The 23776-nt window shown below is 39.7% G+C and overlaps 2 protein-coding genes across 6 annotated transcripts in view; one reads left to right on the forward strand and one right to left on the reverse strand.

The window, feature by feature from the left end:
• The window catches only part of MED4 (mediator complex subunit 4), a 123266-nt gene extending 117361 nt beyond the window's left edge, over window positions 1-5905 (forward strand). For all 3 annotated transcript variants that reach the window (XM_060129505.1, XM_060129504.1, XM_060129506.1), the window contains 4 exons: window positions 852-909; window positions 1704-1790; window positions 3285-3416; window positions 5208-5905. In XM_060129505.1, the coding sequence (XP_059985488.1) occupies window positions 852-909; window positions 1704-1790; window positions 3285-3416; window positions 5208-5380 (450 nt within the window). In that variant the 3' untranslated portion in view covers window positions 5381-5905. The remainder of the gene's footprint in view (window positions 1-851; window positions 910-1703; window positions 1791-3284; window positions 3417-5207) is intronic.
• Window positions 5906-9073: 3168 nt separating this feature from the next.
• NUDT15 (nudix hydrolase 15) lies at window positions 9074-23462 on the reverse strand. 3 transcript variants are annotated; one of them, XM_060129509.1, is made up of 3 exons: window positions 23294-23462; window positions 18405-18601; window positions 9074-10652 (listed from the first exon to the last, which is right to left on the reverse strand). In XM_060129509.1, the coding sequence occupies exons 1-3, from the start codon at window positions 23449-23451 to the stop codon at window positions 10570-10572; spliced, it is 438 nt and encodes a 145-aa protein (XP_059985492.1). In that variant the 5' UTR covers window positions 23452-23462; the 3' UTR covers window positions 9074-10569. The 3 variants fall into 3 exon arrangements, with proteins under 3 accessions (XP_059985492.1, XP_059985490.1, XP_059985491.1); XM_060129507.1 differs by lacking the exon at window positions 9074-10652 and adding an exon at window positions 15262-15455; XM_060129508.1 differs by lacking the exons at window positions 9074-10652; window positions 23294-23462 and adding exons at window positions 15262-15455; window positions 23051-23284.
• Between the last annotated feature and the right edge of the window lie 314 nt (window positions 23463-23776).

Raw genomic sequence — 23776 nt, forward strand, 5'->3', positions numbered from 1 at the left:
CTGGCTCCTCTCTAGATTAGATTTCCAAAAGACAGTGAACACAGGGACTATAAAAAGACTAAATTTTATGATTTAGATAGTGGCAACTAACAGTTATTAAGTACTAGTGCACCAGGCCCTGTACTTTGCACTTCATGTGTATTATCTCAATCTTCATCACAGTTATATGAGGTCAGTACCGTTATTCTATTTTTACAGACAAAACCATAATTTTAAATGAATACCTACCTTGCCCAAGAGGTAAAAGTTGAGAGAGGGAACATAAACCTAGATCTCTCTGACTCCATACTCTTAAATGCTGTGTTACGGTGGAGGATGCATATACTAGGTTAGCTTCATTTTACCCTTTAGTTTGCCTTTGCCCAGGGGAGGGTGGGTGGAAGAGTTCATTATAATAGTCATTAAGCATGGAGGTAATGGTAATGTATAAATGAATGAGACTATCAATCCAAGAATTTATCTTGTAAACTAGAAAAAAAATTTTTTTGGTATTTTATCCTTGAACTAGATATAAGAATAGGATGCTTTGGGAGTAGTACGTGGTCTGTTTTCTGCCTGTTTATGATAGATGACATAAAGAAAAAATGGTAGTGAACAATCCAATTTACATTTTGTTTCTAACAACTAATGTGTATGGAGACTGACTCATAAATGTTTCTTTTTTTCATTGACTGTAACTGATACAAATGATACCCAAGTGGTGGTTCAGAATATTACAAATAAATTGTGGGGATTTCCAAATTTTACATATTGTTTCTATGGGATAAATGATTTTGTGAATTTAGCCAAAAACTGGGCTTGGTATAGTTTTGAATAATCCATATTTCTTTTTTTAATGTTGTTTAAATTAGGCAACAGCTGTTTACCAAGCAAAAGAAAAACTCAAGTCAATAGAAAAAGCAAGAAAAGGTTAGTACTGTGGGAACACTGAATGACTTTCTGAAAAATCCAAATTTTGGTTTCAAGAAACTGATGAGAGGATTATTGGTAATCATTTGCTGCTGTTGAAAAGTTTCCAATAAATTTTCTTGTAAAGTGTCTGCTATATAGCACTATGCTGGGCATTGCTAGGGAGGTGTCACATCCTTTTCCAGGTTATAAAAAGCAATAATAGAAGTTACGGCTATTACCCAAACGTGCAATAAAGACAGTGGGTTTTTTAAATTGTTGGGAGAGGAGAACATGGGCTGGAAGCAAATGGGATTTGAGGTGGATCTTGAAAGACTGTGAAGTCAGAACTAGATAAGGCTTTGGGATGTGTGCACATGTAGTGGTGCTTCGAGAGGCTCAGCATGGCTTCTCGTCCTGTCCTGCTTCTCTCTTTCAAAGGCTTCCATTTTGGATCTTATAGATTGCATACTAAAAGTCAGAATTATAATGAAGACTTTGGTTACTTTTAATGATTTGTAGGTATGATTTACATCTAACTCGCCTCTTGTCCTATTTTAGATTAACTGCTGTTAAATGTTTGATGTGTGTTCTTCCAGATTTTTCTTAGATCTGTAATACATACGTAACAAGAACAATACAAATACATATATTCTAAAATAAAAACCAGGTTGTGCTATACATATTATTTACTAGTGTACTTTTTTAACCTAATGTATATATTTTAGGTATGAAGTGTATCTGTGATGTATGCACTGACAAACTTGTATGTTTACTAGACTGAAATGTTAACACTATCCTCTTGACTCTCTCAGGTGCTATCTCCTCTGAAGAAATAATTAAGTATGCACATAGGATTAGTGCAAGTAATGCTGTGTGTGCCCCACTGACCTGGGTCCCAGGTAAAAGTAATTCTCTTTTTACTAGATACATGTGGTTTTGAAAATTCTTAGGTGACTGTACACAAAAATAGGAAGAAAAGATTTAAATATGGAATGTATTTATCCTTAGAAACATGTTTCATATTTTCACATCTTTAGTGTCTTATAAGTGATAATATAGGCCATGGGGTTTTATCAGTTTGGTTTTCTACAAAGCTGTTGCCACTGGAAACTGTGTTTCTTTCCTTTTTAAAAAAAAATAAGTAATTAATAAATTTTAAAAGTATAATATGTGATGATTCTAAAGGTATAGATTTATATACCTGTAAAACCCAGGCTGGCCAGAAGCTAACTTTTTTGAGCCATTAGGATTTCCACAAGGGTTCCAGCCTGAGAAAGAGACAGTCCCGACTCTTAGGGGATAAAGATGAAGCACTGGACACCCAGCAGCAGACACACAGGACTGCAGAGAGCTGGAGTAATTAGAAATAGCAGAGAAATAAACTGCCACATATATATATATATTTTTTTAACTTTTATTTATTTATTTGGTTGCATCAGGTCTTAGTTGCTACACGTGGGCTCCCTAGTCACTGCAGGCGGTCTCCTTAGTTGCGGCATGCCAACTCTTAGTTGCTGTGTGGCATGTGGGATCTAGTTCCCCGACCAGGGATTGAACCCCGGCCCCCTGCATTGGGAGCGCAGAGTCTTATCTACTGCACCATCAGGGAAGTCCCTTGCTACATATACTGACAGCAGAGACGTCAGGTAGAGCAGCAGCCTTTTGGGAGGAATGGGAGGTAGTTATCTCAGCTCTAGTCAGTCCTGACGGTGGTATTTTGCCATACCTGAAACACTAAGGGTAGCTACGGTTTTGGAGGATAAATAATCTGGAGTTGGTGAGAAAATATTACCAAAAAATTGGTCCAAATCTGGCCAAGTTTTCATCAACCCAGAACTAAAAAGTGTGCTTTCATGATTGGAAATGAATGTTATTGGCTCCTGATACTCCACTGGAATGTTACAGGAATTAGCTTTCCTTCCAACCTCCCCCGCAGCATGCGGCGTGTGGGACCTTAGTTCCTGGACCAGGGATGGAACCCGCGCCCCCTGCAGTGGAAGCGCGGAGTCTTAACCACTGGACCACCAGGGAAATCCCCAGGAATTAGTCTTTAAATTACGTGATCAAAGAGGTTGGTTAGGAAAAGGTTTTAATTTAGAAGACTCAAGATTATACTTTTCTTTGTCATTTGGAATGTTTGCTTAAATGAGAGACTTCTTTTCATATAGAGAATAGTGTATTATTGTGAAGATCTAGAGAAGAAATAAAAATACATGTATTAAAAATTTTAATATATTATGTCTTAATAACAATTGATAAGATGACCTTCATATTCCAAAATTGAAAATGTGGCTTGAGTTCTTCAAAGTGAACCAAGGAAAATCAATATTTCAGAGAAGGTATCAAAGCTTATTTTCATATGTGACTGAATTAAAAGCAGTCTTATTTTTTAGGGGACCCACGGAGACCATACCCAACTGATTTGGAGATGAGAAGTGGATTATTGGGCCAGATGAACAACCCTTCCACTAATGGAGTGAACGGTCATCTACCAGGGGACGCACTTGCAGCAGGCAGATTGCCAGGTAACGTTAATCAGAATAATGCTTTCAAACAAAGGTTTTTTTCAGAAATGATGAGGAAGACAGAGATCTGAACAAGTTTGAGGGTCTGGACCCAACTCATTTTAGTTGCTAGGTTCTCTACCAGTTTATCCTCTCTGCTTCCTCTAGTTTAAAGACTGTTCTAGATGGAGGCTATGAAATTAGAATAAACTGATTTATGTGCCATTTTCCTCAGGAATTAGGCCTCATTAACTAAGCTCCAAACATAGCTTTTTAAAATGAAGTATACTTTATAAACAGGATAAGATGTATGTATGTTCAGTTTAAAGAATACCAAGTGAGCACACTTGTGAAAAAACCCCAGATTAACAAAGTGACTAACAAAGCTTTTTATGGGCGTTTTAATACCTAAATAGAGTATCACTTTTTGTGAGACTCAGCTCATTCTGAACTTCAGCCTTCCTCAGATTTTGCATATAGGTTTGTACTGTTCTTATGTTTATTTTATGTTCCCCTTTTACCTTTTGTAGGTGACTTGTTTTGTTTTGATCTGGTAGAACATATTAAAAGTTTTTTAAAAGGCATAAAAGGGAAAATTGCTCTTTTTTGAGCAGTTTTAATATTTTACATATTTCATGTTTTTTCGTGTATTTTTTACATCGCTAAAAACATACTGTAGATGATGCTTTTTTATGCTTAACATTTCATTGTAAGGCTGTCCCTGTGTTATTAAAAATAATTTTATAAACATCGCTGTTGTTAACTATCTAAAGTACAAACTGGGAAGTCACTGTGCATTAGTTTCCCTTGGTATCTCCTCATTTTTCTCATTGTGGTTTTACTGTGTCATAATATGCCAGTCAGGTCCAGGCAGGAGGCAGAAACCACACCAGCAAATATGAAGGAAAATGTAAAGAGCTACTGAGTAGTAACCAGGTACTAACTACTAGACAGTAAAGAGAAGTATATTTTCTAAATGCAGTAATAACAGATGCAGGGGGCAGCTACTGCATGTAGGATGAGGCAGATAGCCAAGGAAGGGAACGACTGAGAAGAGGCTTCCCCCCCCACCCCCACTCCCCATCCCAAGGCTGATATTCAGCCCGGAGTGGAAAAGGTGTAGCTCTGGCCTGTTGGATGGCAGAGAAGTTAGATGAGGTGTCACAGGCCAGAGCCGGCAAGTAGGAAATTATCCACTAGGGTCCAAGGGAGACTTGCTGGGAAGTCATCCAACTGGGATGCCACTGATGTCCTACACACCCACCAGACACCACAGGAGGGAAACGCAGGATCCCGGAAGGGAAGCCTCTTCCTCCTGTAGAGTCCTTGCAGTGCCCTCTACTGACAGAGCTTAACATTGTGGCTGCTGGCAAAGGAGAAGTGTTTTCAGGGTCCAGGGAGAAGAGTGGAATTGAAGCTTAAGAGGCAGTTTAAACTGGAATACACAGTATAGTTTACATTAGCTACTTATAATATATATAGAGAGAATATATAGAAAGTACTATATATGACTTATTATATATGTGCATAAAATATGTATAGACATGAGACATTCGATTTGAAATTATGAACATCTTGAATAGTGACTATAGGAAAGTATGATTTAAAAAAAATAAACCAGAGTCTAAACATCACGTTACTAAAACATCACATTTTTCCATGATAAATTTGATTATTGGCCAAATGTATATTTTGATTTCTAGCCTTTTAAGAAATTTTACTTCAGATTATTTGCATGAAGGAAAGTATAACTGAGAAGTAAATTAATTTTTAGTAAAGATGTTCTCATATGTGCTTCTTTCTTTTCTCCAGATGTCCTTGCCCCACAGTATCCATGGCAGTCAAATGACATAGCAATGAATATGTTACCACCAAATCACAGTAATGACTTTTTGTTGGAACCTCCAGGACATAACAAAGAAAATGAAGATGATGTAGAGGTTATGTCAACAGACTCCTCAAGCAGTAGTAGTGACTCTGATTAAAAAAGCATAAGACAAAAACATACAGAATTGAATACTATAGAATTCTGTTTCTTAAATAATTGCAAACCTGTAAAAATAGCCAGGTGATAATCGGCTATAGTGGAATTGTGCTGCCTATTAAAAATCACAGTGGACTTTCTTTTTAAAGCCAAAAAGCATGGTTTCAGTTCTAAACCACTAGGTGAATATTTAGAGAAAATCAAAATTTACTGTTGGAAAAAAAGATTATTCAGTTCATTGTTGTCTTGTTCTATTTCAGTTGTGTTGGACTTTGTGCATAAGAGTTCTGGAAATAAGATTTGAGGGAAATGACCCATGTACATATCACTAATAGGCCTCCTGGAATTATTTAGAAAAGCATAAACAAAGGCAGCAGATCACTGAATGTGCATAACTCAGAATAACAGAAACCCTCATTTGAAAGTAAAGGCCGTTAGCTTCTGTCTCAGGAACAGGAGAAATTGTCTCAATTTGTACTATTTGTAATTATTGTATATTTTGTAAGTAAACTCACTTTTGTTTGTACTTTCTATGCTTTTTTTTTTTAAATTTCAGCATAGGTAGGATATTTCTGTAAATCCAGTTGCATTTTGTACATACTTTAGAATTTGGAGGATGAATGAACATGAGGTAATGTATACATCTGAACTAGTAATACCAACTTTGGTAGGTTTCTTAAAGGCACACACTGCCATTCTTAGAAGAAATAAAATGAAGTAGTTTTTTAAACTAATTGAAAACTTACCATAATGTCATAACAAGCATAACAAATTGTATGAAAGGTTGTAGAATGGAAAACACTCTGGCCTTCACCTTCCCTCTTATTTATGGCAGTTCCCAGAAGGAATCACTTTTAACTTCTGGTGGTTAACATCCATGTTTAAATGTTTAAATAATATGCTTATACAGCTATATTTTGACTTATCAGTTTTAGACAGTATTGCACTCTTTACTCTTTTTCCTGATCTTTTGTGGAAAATTTAGCAAATATGGTTCAGCATAAAGGAGACACAATGAAATTAGCATTCTACCCAGAGATTATATCAATTAACATTTTGGTGTAGACTTTTATCTTAAAAAAAAATACACATTATATACATTTTGTTTGAAAAAAATAAGAATATTGTAAAAAGAAAAAGCATACCCCATATGAAGGATGTCAGACTTGTGCAAAGCACAATGGCCATGTTGGTTACATTTTAACTGTCTTGAAAGTGGTATTTCTCAAAGTCTGGCCACAAACCAAGCGTATCCAAATTACTGTGGTGGCCGTTAGAAGGCAGATTCAAGAACCTGCTTCTTACCTGCTGAATGGGAATCTGTGTGAGGCCTTCACATCCAAATCTAAGTACTGGGACCTTAAAGCCTTTAAGATCCTTGTCAGTCACTTGCCATTCACAATTCAAGAATCTTAGCACCTCTTCCCTCCAGGGATTTTTACTTATAAACCAACAGAGACTAAGAACATAAAAAAAATAAACCCAAATGGAAAAATAGGACTAATTAATATATAGATTCCTTATGAGTTGATGGTTCAGTGGATTAGAAAACAAGTGGAAATTTCACATGTACCTCAAAGAAATCACGCTGCTGTATACATGCTCACTTGGCGTTTATCTGTACAGCTCTACAACCCCTCATCCAAAACCCTCGGGTCTAAATGTATCTCAGAACTTGGATTTTTAAAAATATTCTAGAAAGTTAATAGGACTTATATATCATATGTTATATAATACCTCCAGCAAGATCTCAAGAGCCATCTTATAAATTAAGCACATTAAACTTTCATTTTAAGGCACGTTTCACATACACGTTATTTAGCATTTTCCCCCAAAACACAGGAACTTGTCCTCATTATTCCTCACTGTTGGTAAACGGACGTTTGGATTTCAGCTTCCCCCACCTGGTTTCGGACTTTGTGCAGGTCTTTAACCTCCAAGGCAACTCTGTTTCTATTTCAGACTCTAGCTCCTCTCTCCCTACACCTATAGAAACAGTTCTCCTTTATGTCCCTCCAAATACCTGGAACAACATTTGCATTCCCTTCTCTGAGTATGCTCAGCACTACTTGTCTTGTTCCAGCCCAGGACAAGGACTAGTTAAGAACTACTAGAAGGTCAATTTTTCACTCAACCAGCACACACTGGGCATTTAGTACTCCCAGTCACCACTGGCTGCTGTGTGTATAATACACACAGTCTCCAGCCTGAAGTTTACTTTCCCCGGGGAGGCAAGCAATCAACAGAACACAGCAAGGCATGTGCTGCAGTTCACAGGCACTGAACCAAGCTCAAGACTGCAAATAATCAACGGTGGTGCTCAGCCACAGTAAATACCCCGAGAATCACACCTGATCCCTGAAATGTGGACATGTTTCCTCTTCATTCATACAAACAGTGCTTATGCAAACTATGCACTATAAACGAGCACCTATTTTCAGCCATTTTTAAGAAGGCTGATTTGGGAGCATTTTATCTGCAGAATCTATCATTTCACAAATGCTTTGGGAGTGAATTCAACCCATTAGAAATTAAACCAAGTTATACAAGAAGGCAAAAGTAGATGACTTTAGAAGAACACAAGTGTCACATATCACTTAAGCCTACAGCCTCACTAATTCAAAAGCCACCACTGAAGTTAAACTGCAGCAGAAATAGTGTAAGGCGTGGTATGTGAAAGTCAGCCTGGTTGAGTCTAGAAAGCTTCACAGAGGAAGGGACCCTTGAAGTGCAGTATGAAAAATTGGTAAGGTTTTGTTGAGGCAGACTGAGGGTGGGAGTGACATTCAGTTCACAAGGAGCTGCAGACACACTGGCGAAGTACACTTGAGGAAGCACAAAGAAACACACCTGGAATGTAGTAGAGTGAAAAAGTGATGTGGATATGGTGGGAAAGTTACTATAGAGAAATTATGAAAGACCTTGCATGTCAAGGATTTTTCATACAAGCAATGGGGAACTTCTCAAGAAGTTTGGGAAGACAAGAGACACGACCAAATTTATGATTCTGAGAAGTCATTCTAGGAGTACTGTCAAAGATGAGTCAGAGGGTTAAGATGGTAAATTTTATGTTGTGTATTTTACCTCAATCAATCAGTCTGAGGGTACAGCTGCAGGAACAGGAGAGAAGATGATGAAGGACCTGGACCAGGGGAGAGGCAACCAGGACAATGTGATAAGAATGGATCCAAGAGGCATGAAAGAAACAGAATGGACAGAGACTGCTTTATGTGGGGAAAAGGAAACTAATCTGAGCAACTAAGCAGATGGTAGAGGCATTCCCTTCGAGGAATACAAGAGGAAATTCAGTTCGTAATGTATCAAGTGAGAAGGACAGAGAAAATCTCACCTAGAGATGACTGGTGTGTGATTGGTGTGTGATCTGGAGTTTAGGAAAAAGGTTTGAGCTGAAGATAATGTTGTTTGCGGAGCCATCAAACAATAGGTGGAAAGTGAATCTGTAAAGAAAAACAGAAGAATAGAGGACAGAATACCAAGGCAAATTGAATCTGGTGATAAGCTTGGCTTGCTTGCTACTTAGTTCTGTTTGCCCATAAATTGTTCTTGTAAATAAAATGAGGAGTGATATAACTTAGTGCATATAAAGCTATTAAGTGACATTATGCAGAAAGCCAAATACTTAAACATTTTAAACATAAAAATGGGAAATCTAGAATGGGAATTTGGCATTAAGGAAGTGTGATAGATTCAATTTACAGTGTAAATATTATTAAGCATCTACCACAATATTTGGCACATAGTAGATGCAAATTAAATGTTTATGGGGGGCCTTAACTTACGTGTTCAATTTCTTGAGGTACATAAAATGGAAAGCTTAGTACACACCTCTCAGTCAATGCCTACTGTTATTTTTAATTTGCATTTTTCACAAGCACTACTCAAGTGCAACACTGATTTCTAAGTACAACATAAATAATTTAAAAATAAAAGAGGCAGCATCAATATATGATTGAGTTTATGTTGGAAGACTTTGTTTCCTCCCTTACAGATGACTCCCTGAGCTCTCCTTCTCCACGATCCCTAAATGATCCTTGATGCCCCCAAGAAGAGAATATTTCATCTGAAGGAATATTTGCCTTATCTGGAAAGCTGGCAGTCCAGATAATGAAGAACTGCCTCTTCCAGGTGGATCTCAGGGAGGCCGAATTCACATGATGCTCCGCTGGGCAGACCTCTGCTCGGATGTTGTGAGGGTCAGTGTAGGAGCACTTGCCTATCTTGGGATAGAGGACACCTCGGGGCTTGATTTAGCAAATACATGAAGAACTATTTCAGACTTGCCAGTATCCTGGCAGAGTGAGGTATAGACATTTCATGAGAATACTGCGAGTAGTAGTAGTTTTTTCAATTAAAGGCAATTCTCAAAACATTTAAGAATTAACTGCTTACTTAAAGAGCTCTAAATCCTGCTCTGGTCATTCACTCTTTTAGAGAGAAATTTACAGAGTGATTATTGGATGCCACTGAGCATGCTGGGTGCCGAGTAAGTGCAATCCCCCTCTAACATGAAACTTAGCTTTTTACTTTTTACTATAAATAAGGGCCCAGGTTGGTTTTTTTCTTTTCATTGAAATAGACCTTCATGTCTAATTTGGTGAATTTAAAACAAACAAATGGAAAACCTCACAAGCTCCTAATGAGTTTGTCTACTAAAAATTGAAAAGTAGCAGACAGAAAAAACTCCTCAGGTTTGTGATAAGTTTCTGAAACTATAAAACAGCTGCTTCGATAAGTACTGGCATAAAGACATATCTCAATGAATTCCCAATCAACTATATTTGGGATAAAGCCATGGAGGAGTTTCACCTACAAGGCTGCCTGGGTTCTTCTTATCAAGCCTCCCATGTCTATCATTTAGGGAGGAGCCAGGGACAAACAAGGATTATGTCAGTTGAGGAAGGGAGTAAAACTAATGAGCAAGCAACAGAAGGATATGGAGTAATCAAACAGGAGTAGGAAAAACTGTGAAATTCATAAGTTCAAGGAATATACACTAATTTCACTTGGGCTCCTCTCACACTCTTAAAAAAAAGTCTGTTAAAATAGAAAATGAGATTTGTAAATGGTAAACTATACAATGTGCGTATATAACTTTGAAAACGTAAGCAATTAAGAAAACAACTTTAGGGACTTCCCTGGTGGTCCAGTGGTTAAGAATCCGCCTTCCAATCAGGGGACGCAGGTTCGATCCCTGGTTGGGGAACTAAGATCCCGCATGCCACAGTGAAGATCCCGTGTGCCGCTACTAAGACCTGATGCAGCCAAATAAATAAATATTAAAAAAAAAAGAAAATAACTTTAAAAATGATCTTCATTCACTGAAGAAAGATTCTTTTGTAACACATATTACAACAGTATTTGAGTCTGTTGAAAGGGCAAAATTCAAATGTAACCAGCTTTAGGAGAAGCAAGGGATTTTACAGAAATGGGCTCATAAAGAAAAGGATGTGAGTTCATGGCCTAATCCAGCAGTTCTCAAACTTTTTGGTTTTGGATCCTGTTACACTCTTAAAAATTACTAAGGACATAAAGACTCAACACAAAAACTATTAGAACAGATAAATGAATTCAGCAAGGTAGCAGGATACAAGATTAATATACATAAATCTGTTGCATTTCTTTACACTAACAATGAAATATCAGAAAGTGAAAAAACAATCCCTTTTAAAATCATGTAAAAAAACCCACCTAGGAATAACCCTGACTAAGGAGGTGAGAAACTTATATGCTGATAACTATAAAACATTGATAAATGAAACTGGAGATGATTCCAAAAAAAAATGGAAAGATAACCCATGCTCTTGGATTGGAAGAATATTATTAAAGTGGCCATACTACCCAAAGCAATCTACAGATTTAATGCAATCTGTATCAGATTACTCAAGCATTTTTCACAGAACCAGAACAAATAATCCTAAAATTTATATGGAAACACAAAAGACGCAGAATTGCCAAAGCAATCCTGAGGGAGAAGAACAAGCTGGAGGCATAACCTTCCCAGACTTCAGACAATACTAGAGTATCAAAACAGCGTGGTACTGGCACAGACAGACATATGGATCAATGGAGCAGAACAGAGAGTGCAGAAACGAGCCCGCACACCCATGGTCAGTTCATCTTCCACAAAGGAGGCGAGAGTATACAACGGAGAAAAGAGTCTCCCTTCAGCAAGTGGTGTTGGAAAAGTTGGAAAGCAGCATGTAAATCAATGAAGTTAGAACACTCCCTCTCACCATACACAAAAAGAAACTCAAAATGGCTTAAAGACTTAAATAAGACACGACACCATAAAACTCCTAGAAGAGGACATAGGCAAAACTCTCTGACATAAACTGTACCAATGTTTTCTTAGATTGGCTTCCCAAGGCAAAAGAAATAAAAGCAAAAATAAGCAAATGGGACCTAATCAAACTTATAAGCTTTTGCACAGCAAAGGAAACCATAAACAAAAGGACAACCTACAGACTGGGAGAAAATATTTGCAAATGATGCAACCAATGTTGGGCTTGATTTCCGAAATACACAAACAGCTCATATAGCTCAATATCAAAAAAACAACCCAATCAAAAAATGGGCAGAAGACCTAAACACACATTTCTCCAAAGAAAACATACAGATGGCCAAGAGGCACAGGACAAGATGCTCAACATCACTAATTATTAGAGAAATGCAAATCAAAACTGCAATGAGGTATCACCTCACACCAGTCAGAATGGCCATCATCAAAAAGTCTACAAATAATAAATGCTGAGGAGGGTGTGGAGAAAAGGGAACCCTCTGATACTGTTGGTGGGAATGTACATTGGTGCAGCCACTATGGAGAATATGGAGGTTCCTTAAAAAACTAAAAATAGAGCTGCCATATGATCCAGCTATCCCACTTCTGGGCAGATATCCAGAAAAGATGACAATGAATTAAAAAAGATACACACACCCCCAATGTTCACAGCAGCACTATTTACAATAGCCAAGACATGGAAGCAACCTAAGTGTCCATCGACAGATGAATGGATAAAGAAGATGTGGCACATATATACAATGGAATATTACTCAACCATAAAAAGGAATGAAATAATGCCATTTGCAGCAACATGGACGGACCTAGAGATTATCATACCAAGTGAAGTAAGTCATATGATATCACTAATATGAAGAATCTAAAAAAATGATACAAATGAACTTATTTACAAAACAGCAACAGAGACTCACAGATATAGAAAAAAAACTTATGATTACCAAAGGGGAAAGAGGGAGGGGAGGGACAAATTAGGAGTTTAGGATTAACAAATACACTAATATTAGATATAAAATAAACAACAAGGACCTACTGTATAGCACAGGGAACTATATTCAGTATCTTGTAATAACCTATAACAGAAAAGAATCTGAAAAGGAATGTGTGTGTGTGTGTGTATTAATATATATCTGAATCACTTTGCTGTATACCTGAAACACAACATTGTAAACAACTATACTTCATTTAAAAAAAAAATTACTAAGGACCCCAAAGAGTTCTTGTTTTTGTAGGATTTTATCTAGTGATAGGACCATATTAGGAATTAAAACCAAGAAATTTTAAGAATTCTTTTATTAATTTATTTACAAATAACAAAAACCCATAACTCAAAACCATTATATGTTAACATAATTTTTATAAAAAATATAGCTATTTTTCTTAAAAAAAAAAGCAAAAGAACCAGTGAGAAGAGTGGCACTGTTTTACATTTTTGTCAGTTTCTTTCACATCTAGCTTAATAAAAGAGAGCTACACTCTCATGTCTGCTTTGCATTCAGTCTGCTACAGTATCACACAACATGCAAACTCCTCTGTACACTCAGGAAAGAATGAGAATGAAAAAAGCAAATGAAGTCTTCATATGACAAAAACAGCTTTAACCCTGAGGGTGCTTGAAAGGGTCTTGAGGACTTCCCCGGGCCACACTTTGAGATCCACTGCCCTAGTCTAATCGCATTTTACACATAAGGAAGCTGAATCTCAGAGAGATCAACTGAGATCCCAAATGACAGGGCCTGTTAATGACGGGATACAGATCCTGGATGGTTTGTCTCACTTCCCTTGCTTTAGATTCTCAACTGGAAATCTGGGAAATACACCCTAAAGACCTGTCGTGTTTGCTCTAGTTGCAGGGACTGTCACAATATATTACCAAAAATTTTTTTGACTTAAATAAAACAAAAGAGGAAAATCAACAAATGTGATAAATTCTGCAACGGGCATACTGTGTTAGCACCTGAATTAGGTTCTCTATTAGAACTGAAACACTAAGACAAATTCTGCACTCTCCTCCACACACACTGGTAATGACAAACAGCACAGTCAAACCACAGAGTAATACGGAAAGCAGAATTACCACAACATCACCATTTATCACGTTTTCTGAGTCTGAAATATAATTCATGACACAATCCCCGAAAATTGTTCACGAGTACAGGCTGAAAGGGTATTGGGTATATTAAGAGACTCCAAATAAATAACTGGCAATCGTGTGGGACTTTTCAGCTAAAATGGAGCTGTTCTGAAATGAAGATATTTTTCATTCTTTTACAGGACCTTATTTTGCCTTTTATGTATGGGTTGGCCAAAAAGTTCCTTTGGTTTTTTGGGTAAAAATAAAAGACACATTTTTCATTTTCACCAAGAACTTCATTGAACAACGTATTCACCCTTTTGTTCCACTACCTTCTGCCATTTTTCAGGCAACTTCATAATTCCATCTTCCCAAAACTTTTTATCTTTTTGAGCAAAGAACTGTTCCAGGTGCCTTTTACAGTCTTCCAGGGAATTGAAATTTCTTCCATTAAGAGAATTTTGTAAAGACCGAAATAAATGGAAATCCGAAGGTGCAATGTCTGGTGAATAAGGTGGAGGAATCAGAACTTCCCAGCCAAGCTGTGACAGTTTTTGCCTGGTCATCAAAGAAACATGTGGTCTTGTGGTATCCTGATGGAAGATTATGCGTTTTCTGTTGACTAATTCTGGACGCTTTTCGTCGAGTGCTGCTTTCAGTTGATCTAACTGGGAGCAGTACTTGTTGGAATTAATCGTTTGGTTTTCCGGAAGGACCTCATAATAGAGGACTCCCTTCCAATCCCACCATATACACAACATCACTTTCTTTGGATGAAGACCAGCCTTTGGTGTGGTTGGTGGCGGTTCACTTCGCTTGCTCCACGATCTCTTCCGTTCCACATTATTGTACAGTATCCATTTTTCATTGCCCATCACAATTTGTTTTAAAAATGGAACGTTTTCATTACGTTTCAGTAGAGAATCGCATGCGGAAATACGGTCAAGAAGGTTTTTCTCGCTTAACTTATGTGGAACCCAAACGTCAAAGCGATTCATATAACCAAGCTGGTGCAAATGATTTTCAACACTTGATTTGGATATTTTGAGTATATCGGCTATCTCCCGAGTGGTATAACGTCGATTGCTCTCAATTAATGTCTCGATTTGATCGCTATCAACTTCAACTGGTCTACCTGACCGTGGAGCATCGTCCAGCGAGAAATCTCCAGCACGAAACTTCGCAAACCACTTTTGACACGTTCGCTCAGTCACAGCACCTTCTCCATACACTGCGCAAATCTTTTTTTGCGTTTCAGTTGCATTTTTACCTTTCTTGAAATAATCAAGCATAATATGCCGAAAATGTTGCTTTTTTTCTTCCATCTTCTATATTAAAATGGCTATGCAAAAATTCACCAATTTTGTTAAGTGTTTTTTTAAATACACGCTGATATGACAGCTGTCACAATACAATCCAACAAAATTGTTTCGAAAGAAGTTAAACACAACTAAGCACTACTAGAGCCATCTTACGGGAAAACCAGATGAACTTTTTTTTTTGGCTAACCCATTAAAAAAAAAAATCAGGGAGTCTCCTTGTTCACCTCTAGGTGATTTCCTTTGTATCCTACCAGATGATCCAAATCTTCTCTAAATGGATCGTAGCCTTGTTCCTTTAAACAACGTAGTGGCCAGAAAAGCTGCTCTAGGGGAGGAAATTCTTCCCAAGGAACCCACTCCCAACCTAGAAAAGAAAGGTATCAAAGCAATTTCTTTAGATGAAAGGAAACAAAGGATATTTATTTTGGCAAGTTAACCTATACTAAAAAAAATTAATTAAATTTAAAAATGATGGGCTTCCCTGGTGGCGCAGTGGTTGAGAGTCCGCCTGCCGATGCAGGGGACACGGGTTCGTGCCCCGGTCCAGAGAAGATCCCACATGCCGCGGAGCGGCTGGGCCCGTGAGCCATGGCCGCTGAGCCAGCGTGTCCGGAGCCTGTGCTCCGCAACGGGAGAGGCCACAACAGTGAGAGGCCCGCGTACCGCAAAAAAAAAAAAAAAAAAAAAGATTTGCTACTAATGAAGTGCAATAGTGATGCTATGCATTAGCTTGGCTATACAAACATGATTTGCATTTAGAATGAAGATCTTAAGAAGGGAATGATGATCATTTAAAACATGCTGTTATTTGAATATGATGCCAAGTTTACAAAGGCCACATTGTGGTAAAACCCAGATTTAATGCCCCTGGAGAGAGAGAGAGAGAGAGAGAAGAAGGAGGGGGAGGGAGACACTCACAATGTGCTGCAAGATGCTCAATTAACTGAGTCGCAAGAGAGCTGAAGTAAAGTTTATCCTAGGGGCCCCCTAGAAAACGAAGCATCTGGATAATCCTTCTAAGTATAAACAGATGGCTAGAGGAAACTGAAGCAGGCAATCCAGATCCAGGACCTGATGAACATGGGGCAGAGGCTGCATGCTTATATTATAAAAAACGAAGACCCCCGAGTGCCTGCACCTTGGCCAGGTTATCAGCTCCCCCAGTGAACCTGGTACAATCCTGCCTCCCACTTCCTAAGGCATGAATAATTTCTGTTGTACCCTAGGCCAGCTGAAGGCCTTTGCATACTTTCTGTGTGTTTCTTTGTGTGACATCGTGATATAAGAAATAGGTATTTGGTCTTTATCCCTGTTTCCTGGCAGGGTTCCTAAAATCTTTGTAATTTCCTGAGTGATAGGGATCAGAGGAGCATCTTTTGTTTCCATAATAAGCTCCTTTCAACCAATGCTGAGTTTATGCTAATGAGATGGCTGGTGGCTGAGGACCCCTGGAGAGTTTCAGGATGGGGGCTGGTGACCAGGAAGACCCAGGCGTGATCACAGGGTTGGAACTTTCAGCCCACCTCTCACCCCACACTCCACCTTAGGGGTGGAGAGAGGGGCTGGAGACTGAGTTAACAGCCAATGGACATTGATTTAACCAATCACAGTAATAATAATCCCATTACATAGGAACCTCCATAAAAACTCTACACAGCTGGGTTCAGAGAGCTTCCGAGTTGAACACATCGAGGTGCTGGGAGGGTGGCACATCCAGAGAGGGCATGAAAGTCCCGTGCCCCCTCCCCAGACCTGGCCCTACCTCTTTCATTTGGCTGTTCCTGAGCTGTACCCTTTAAAACAAACTGGTAATGTAAGGAGAGTGTTTTCCTTAATTCTGTGGGACATTCTAGCAAATTACCGAAGAGGGGGTTGTGGGAGCCTCGATTTATAGCCAGGCCGTCAAAAGTACAGGAGGCCTGGACGTGAGATTGGCATTGGAAATGGGGGCAGTCTCATGGGACTGAGCTCTTTAACTTTTCGGATCCAAGTAGACAGTGTAAGAATTGAACTGAATTATAGGACACTCAACTGATGTCTGGAGAGTTGGAGAATTATTTAGTGTGAGGGTAAAAGTCCACACATTTGGTATCAGAAGTGTTGTGAGTAAAAACAGTTCAGACTTTGCTAGCTCATTTTAAAGGATTCCAAGTAGTTACCTATTTTACAAAAAATCTTATATGACTCAACGGGCCTTCGGGTAGAAGATGCCCTTCTGTTCATTCAATCAAGTCAGTCTGTAAAACACTTCAGACATGACTTATTCATTCTAGCAATGTCACTTCCTTCTGCACAGAAGCCCTCCCTGACCACCCCACCTGACACAACACCCATGCATCACTATCTTTACACAGCTTTATTTTTATTCTTACTCCTATCATTACTATCATAAAGTATCTGCTAATTTGTTGCCTTTCCCCCCAGATAAAATGTAACGTCCAGGAGGGCAGGGACTTTGTTTTAAACACCACTTTTCCTTTAGTGCTTAGAACAATGTCTGGTACACAGTACTCAGCAAGTATTTGTGAATGAAAAGATTTTCGCTATTAGAGGAGAAATTAAACGTTTAGAGGAGTGATCCTACATGAGACCACTTGGATAAGGTTTCTTATGGCAAATAATATACTGAATAAGTTTGATATTTTACTCTTTAGTTCCTTTTATCATGCAGTTTTACGAAATCTGAAGAGAGATGATACATGCAAAGCCCTAAGAACAATGCTTAGTACACAGTAAATAACAGAATATCAGTTATTGTCATTAAAGCTTTCAGAGCACTCAATTCAACGCAGAAGGTAACAGCTAAGTGTTTTGTCAGGTTAAGCATTCTCTATAAAAGGAAGTTTTACCTCTCTTGCACAGGTGAGAAAACTGAGGAAGTCACGTTAAATGTTTTGCTTAAAAATCAGTGTGAAACAAAATTAAACACTAACAATAAAACTAACACTTACTGAGTACTTACTGTGTTCACTAGGCCAGGCCCGTTGTATGTATTAACTCATTTTATCCTTACAACAACGCATCTGAAGTAGGTACTATTGTCACAAGTGAGAAAAGAGGCCCAGAGATCTAAATAACTTGTCCAAGGTTACAAACCTCTAAGTAGAAAAACCAGGATGCGAACCAAGTAGTCTGGCTCTAGGCCCAGTTCTCTTTCCTGTTCTGTCCTTATGTATCCAGGATTTAAGTATATTTACATTCTAACTGAAGTATAATTATATTCTAATCTAATTCTCTTCCTATGGCAACATAATGTAATCTTCCTTCAGACCATGTGCTCTCATAGAAAATGCATTATTTATAGTTCTCTTACTTTCATTTTTCTCAGGCTCTACATTCTTTGGTTCTGAATCATGAGTCACATCCACCTCTCCTTTCATTAAAATAGTGACATAATGGTAATTCTCTTCCTCAACGAAAGAATTCACAACCGAGGCAAAGTGAACATTTTTCAGGTGAAGAGCTGCTTCTTCCCAGGTTTCCCTTTGAGCACATTCTTCCCAGCTTTCACTGAAAAACAGAAACACACCGCCGTATTCAATTCTATTTATGCATTTTTTTTTTGCCATGAAATTCCTGGCTAGAAATTCCTAGTGTAAAGCAAAAAGAGCTGTAATTGGTTCACGCTTTACAACAATAAATCAACAACCCTCCTTTGACACTCTGTTTATCCTATATCAAGTATCTGAAGACCAAAAGGACTTCATATTGAACAAAAAAATGAACTTTTAGCCAATTCAGCACTACTTCATGTGCCTGGAAGCAGCATGCAACCAGGAGGTGGTTTAATATATCAGTTAAGAGTACAGCTTTGGAGTCAACTAGACCTGGGTTTGAGTTCAAAGTCCATTATTTTCCACCTTAGACAAGTAAGAAGATAATACTACTTTCTCATGGGGTTGTGTTAGGTGTACCAAGAAGCAGACACTGTCTTTTCTGAAGGCTCAGAAGGCTCAAAACTGAGGGCAATAGGCAACAGGCATTCACGAAATATTAAAATACACTGATGTGATTAGTTCACCTTCAACGTATGATCCATAACTAGATATTGACAAAAACGCTGATATTCCAAAAGTTACAAAAACCTGTATATAAATTAAAACATTTCACTGCAGTTTTCATACATGAGACAAGACTAAAAATATATATCTCCCTTTAGAAATTGTTCCAAATGAAATTTTATACAGTCAGATAAAATATGAGTATTGAATGAAAACAAATATTATTAAAAGAAATCATTAGTGTGATACAGTTTTTCTAAAAGTCATTTCATATGCACTTTAGATTAAATTTCCAAATATTTATGAAGCACTTTAGTGTGATATTCAGCAAAAAAGAATATTGTTTCTCTATCTTTTCTACCTTGAATATTTTTGTATCTCTAATTATCTAAACTACCGTCACTACCCAGTCTACATAAGAAGACAGATCTTTGGGAGGGAGGAGAGTTGTGCGTTTTCAGCCTGAAGGAACGTTCCTCTTCCTCCTGATGAGGGGCCAGCTCTGCCTTGAAACTAAGTGAGAGGCCCTCCAAGAGAATTAGTCACAAAGACTGGGTGAGACTCTCAAGAAGGAGGTACTGGTATGTTACTCCCCAGTTAAAGACTGAGCTGTGGAACCTCATAGGTCTACCCCAGTGCATCAGAGCAGAGGTGTAGGAGGGAAAGAGCTCTTGTGTTAATCTGAGATGTGTCCCGTGGTGTTTAGGGATGCACGTGAATACACAAGGTGTATTCCCACTTTAGGAATTTGGAAGGCAGGAGAGTGGCTAAAGCAGCCCACGATGGCTGAGCAGAGAAAATGGGTAGCAGTGAAAGCGTCCTTCCCAACGTGTGTTTGCTTTGGGCCAAGCAGATGCTACAAGAGACTGCTGGGGGGCCCGTCACAAAGAAAATGTAGTGTGGTGTGCTAACAGCAGGAGCTGGTGGCCAGCGTCACAAAAAGTCAGTCACCTATGTCAGGGAACTGTGCAGTGTAGAACTCCTTATAGGACTTCCAACCAACCAATAAACACACCCTAAGAAAGAGAGCACGCAGACTTCCCTGGTGGCGCAGTGGTTAAGAATCCGCCTGCCAATGCAGGGGACACGGGTTGGATCCCTGGTCCGGGAAGATCCCACATGCCTCAGAGCAACTAAGCCCGTGAGCCACAACTACTGAACCTGTGCTCTAGAGCCTGCGAGCCACAACTACTGAAGCCCGCGCACCACAACGAAGAGTAGCCCCGCTCGCCGCAACTAGAGAAAACCCGTGCGCAGCAACAAAGACCCAACGCAGCCAAAAATAAATAAATTTTAAAAAAGAAAGAAAGAGAGCACGCCTGTGAATACTGCACCCAGAGGGCACATAACATAGATCACAGCAGCACCACTCAGGTAAAAGTTTTGCTCCCTCTCCTCCTTCCTCAACACACCAGAAAAAGAAACCAGAAACAGTGAGAAGAGGGGGAGGTAGAGAAAGCAAAACAATGGCCCACACCTCCTTTCCCCACTACAAAGGAAAGCTAAATGCCTGGAAGAGGATCATAATAACCAAAATACGATTTACTTTTATAATCAAGTGAAAGTGAGACAGGCTGGGAATGGGACCCTTTACTGCACTGCTTGCACCTGGCCTAACATCTCCTCTCCCTGAACAACAGAATACAAAGAAACTCTAAGGGACGACGAAAACTAACTGCACCCATGTACAGTTAGGGCAAACTGTGAACAAAGATACAAAAAGGCCAAAACCCAACTGCCACTTTTGAGGCACCAGGAGCAAAACCAGGGTACCACACACGACACAGGCACCCGGCACCACCAAGGGGGTGGAGAGATCACCTAAGCCACCCCTCCAGCCCAAAGCACCTATCCACTCCCACCCTCACCCCGTTTAAGGGACCAGCTCGCCTGCCTCAGAGAGCGAGCAAGGGCACCTGTTACCTCTCATGCTGTAGCATGAGTCCCAATAAAGTCTTGCCTGAATTCTTTTGTCTGATGTCTCATCAATTTCTATTGATTAAAGAGTTCAAGAACCCAGGTTGGTAACAAGAGCAAAACAACTGAATTTGCAGAAAACGTCATGGAGAAGCAGAGAAGGGAAAGACAAATCATATTTGAAGACAATGAAAAGAGAAAATAAAGCTACTTGTTTCCCATCGATTTAGCCCACTCAGCTTACCAGTTATACAAAGATAAGTGAAAGCATACATGTGAAGAGCTTAGCATAACACCTAGCACTTAGTAAAAAGGTCATTAAAGTTCAATTTTGGCCATTATCATTCAGTATGAGTCAAGACTCCAATACTGTCTTGTGTTACTGTTAGGACAACTATCTCGAACCACTACTCTAGAAATTACACATTCTAAATAGTGCTTAGTTTGTGATCTAACTTTGGCTAATGTTCCCCCGCCCCCCAAACTGACAAAGTACAATATGGTGTGCTTGTCTGGGCAATTTGATTCTTAATCTAGGCATTTTATTATTTATTAAGTGATAGCTTATCTTACTTATCTAAAAACGAGAAACTTATTGATGCTTTTAAAAATTCTGAAGACCATTTAAACAATTCCCTGTGCTAGAAGATAAGAATTCCATATTCTATAAAGATCTGAGTCTGATTAAAAGGCACTAGGATCAAGCCTCTACTTCTAACAACCACTTTATAAGAAATACATGAATTAGAAGAATACAGTCATAATGTGAGAAATTCAAATGACCCATATTCAACATGGCATAGGAAGAAGGGGAGGGCGGGTACTGCTAGATTAAGAGACTTAAAAATGTATCAATCACATGCAACATGTGCCCTTCCTTTAATCTGAATTGGTACAGAAGAGTAAAAAGACATTTTCAAGACAACTGCAGAAAACAGTACAGACTGGGTAACAGATGCTATAAAATATTTTAAGGTTTGAAAATGGTATTGTGGTTACTTCTTTTTAAAAGCCTATTACAGATAGATACTGAATTACTTAGGGGTGGTGTAATAAGATGCCCGCTTTCCTTTAAAATAGTTTAGAAAACAAGGGGTGTGTGTGTCTGTTTGCCGGAAGGGAGGAGCAGTAAAGACGAAACAAGAACAAACTGAGTAACGGGTACATGAGGATTCACTGACTATTCTATTTTTCTGTATGTTTGAAACTTTCTATACAAAAGGAAAAACAAGCTCTGTGTCTTGAACGCTTTATTCTCACTTTGAGATAGATCATCTACCAGAGCGCTTGCACCTGGACAAAGGTAGAGGCTAAAAAAAAAACTGCACGCATGCGCAGTTGGGGCAATTATAAACAAGCTATAAAAAGGCCACAAACCAACTGCCATTTCGGAGCTGCTGACAGCAAAGCAGGGTACCACGCATGATTCCCACACACACCAAGGGGGTTAGGCGGGCCACCTAAGCTGCGCCTCCTGCACAGCCCGCAGATCCATCCCTATTCTCACCCCATTTAAGGAACCAGCCCACCACCACGTCCCCTCCAGGGGAGCCGAGCAAGGGGCACCTGTGTCTTGTTCTCGCTCCCTCTTGCTACAGCACGAGCCCCAATAAAGCTTCGCCTAAATTCCTCATCTGGCATCTTATCAATTTCTATTGATTAAAGAGTCCAAGAGTCTGGGTGAATCCACCTTCTAGCACAATCTCAGCCTTTTTACACCCCTGTGTAGAACTAACTTTCTTTGTCGGTCTGACACATCATCAAACCACAACATGCCAAAGCAGAGAGGGACCTTAAGGAGTACAGCATCTAACTTCCCCATTTTAAAAACAGAAACTGAGGCCCAGAGTTTCAGTCGCCCATTCGCTTGGTTAGAGCGCAACTAAACTTACTGGAGCAGGAAACACGGAATATATCCATGTGCGTTTAAATCACCAGCAAACCGTGCAAAAGCCTTAACTGACAGAACTACATTGACCGCGGCCTATAAACACCAACTTCCGGTCTCTCAAGCGCAAGCAGTAAGAAAAACACAACTCACCAGCCAACTCCCAGCCGCGTCAGGTCTCGCGAGGAGCTGTGGCGCAGGCGCAGCTCACACGGGAACGAGGAAATCTCTCCTTCAGCCATACCCAGCGCAGTGCCCCCTCCCGGCCCGAGAGGAGAAAACAGGAACTCGCGAGAAACGACGCAGCGTCGGCGCGCACGCACGGACGCACGCAGGGAGCGAGGTCGTCCTTCCCGTGCACTTCCCGCTTTCCCCGTCCGCCAGGCGGCTGCTTACCCGAACTCCAAGTGGCCCCCAGGAAGTTGGAATTTGCCGGCTCCAAATGACCCTTTCCTCCTCCCCAGGAGGACGCAGCGAGGATGCCTGCAGCTGGTCACCACTACTCCTACCCCGACTCCTGGGCGCCGCCCCCGCGCCTCCGCACTGGCCGTCATAGCGCGAGAGAGCCTCGCGGGCCGAGGCCGGAAGTGACGTTTGCTTTGCCCCGCCCTCGGGGCCGCCGCCAATCTCCCTGAGCAGGTGAGGGACCGTAAATCACTGTGGGATCCCCCGGGCTTCCGCCGCTTTTCCTTTGTGCTTGGTGACTCTCGCATCTACGGGTCCAAACTTGTGAAGGTTGTTTCCTCCCGAGAGGCTCTGTGGCCAGAGTTTGGCTTTAACTAATGCTGTTTACTGTTGCGCTTTCAACATTCATTATTTATCTACTCTTAGATTCCTCCATGCACTTAACCAGCCATCTATTTTATAAACCTCTGTGTC

This window comes from Lagenorhynchus albirostris, chromosome 18 (assembly GCF_949774975.1).
Source record: "Lagenorhynchus albirostris chromosome 18, mLagAlb1.1, whole genome shotgun sequence".
In the NCBI taxonomy this organism is placed as follows: Eukaryota; Metazoa; Chordata; class Mammalia; order Artiodactyla; family Delphinidae; genus Lagenorhynchus; species Lagenorhynchus albirostris.

Excerpts from the sequence above, each read along its gene's own strand:
- NUDT15 (XM_060129507.1), bottom strand. The coding sequence starts at position 23,451 with ATGACGGCCAGTGCGGAGGCGCGGGGGCGGCGCCCAGGAGTCGGGGTA. Across the intron at positions 18,602-23,293 it reads GGGGGCCACTTGGAGTTCGG|TGAAAGCTGGGAAGAATGTG; the intron begins GTAAGCAGCCGC and ends TCTGTTTTTCAG. Across the intron at positions 15,456-18,404 it reads AGAGCCTGAGAAAAATGAAA|GTTGGGAGTGGGTTCCTTGG; the intron begins GTAAGAGAACTA and ends TTTCTTTTCTAG.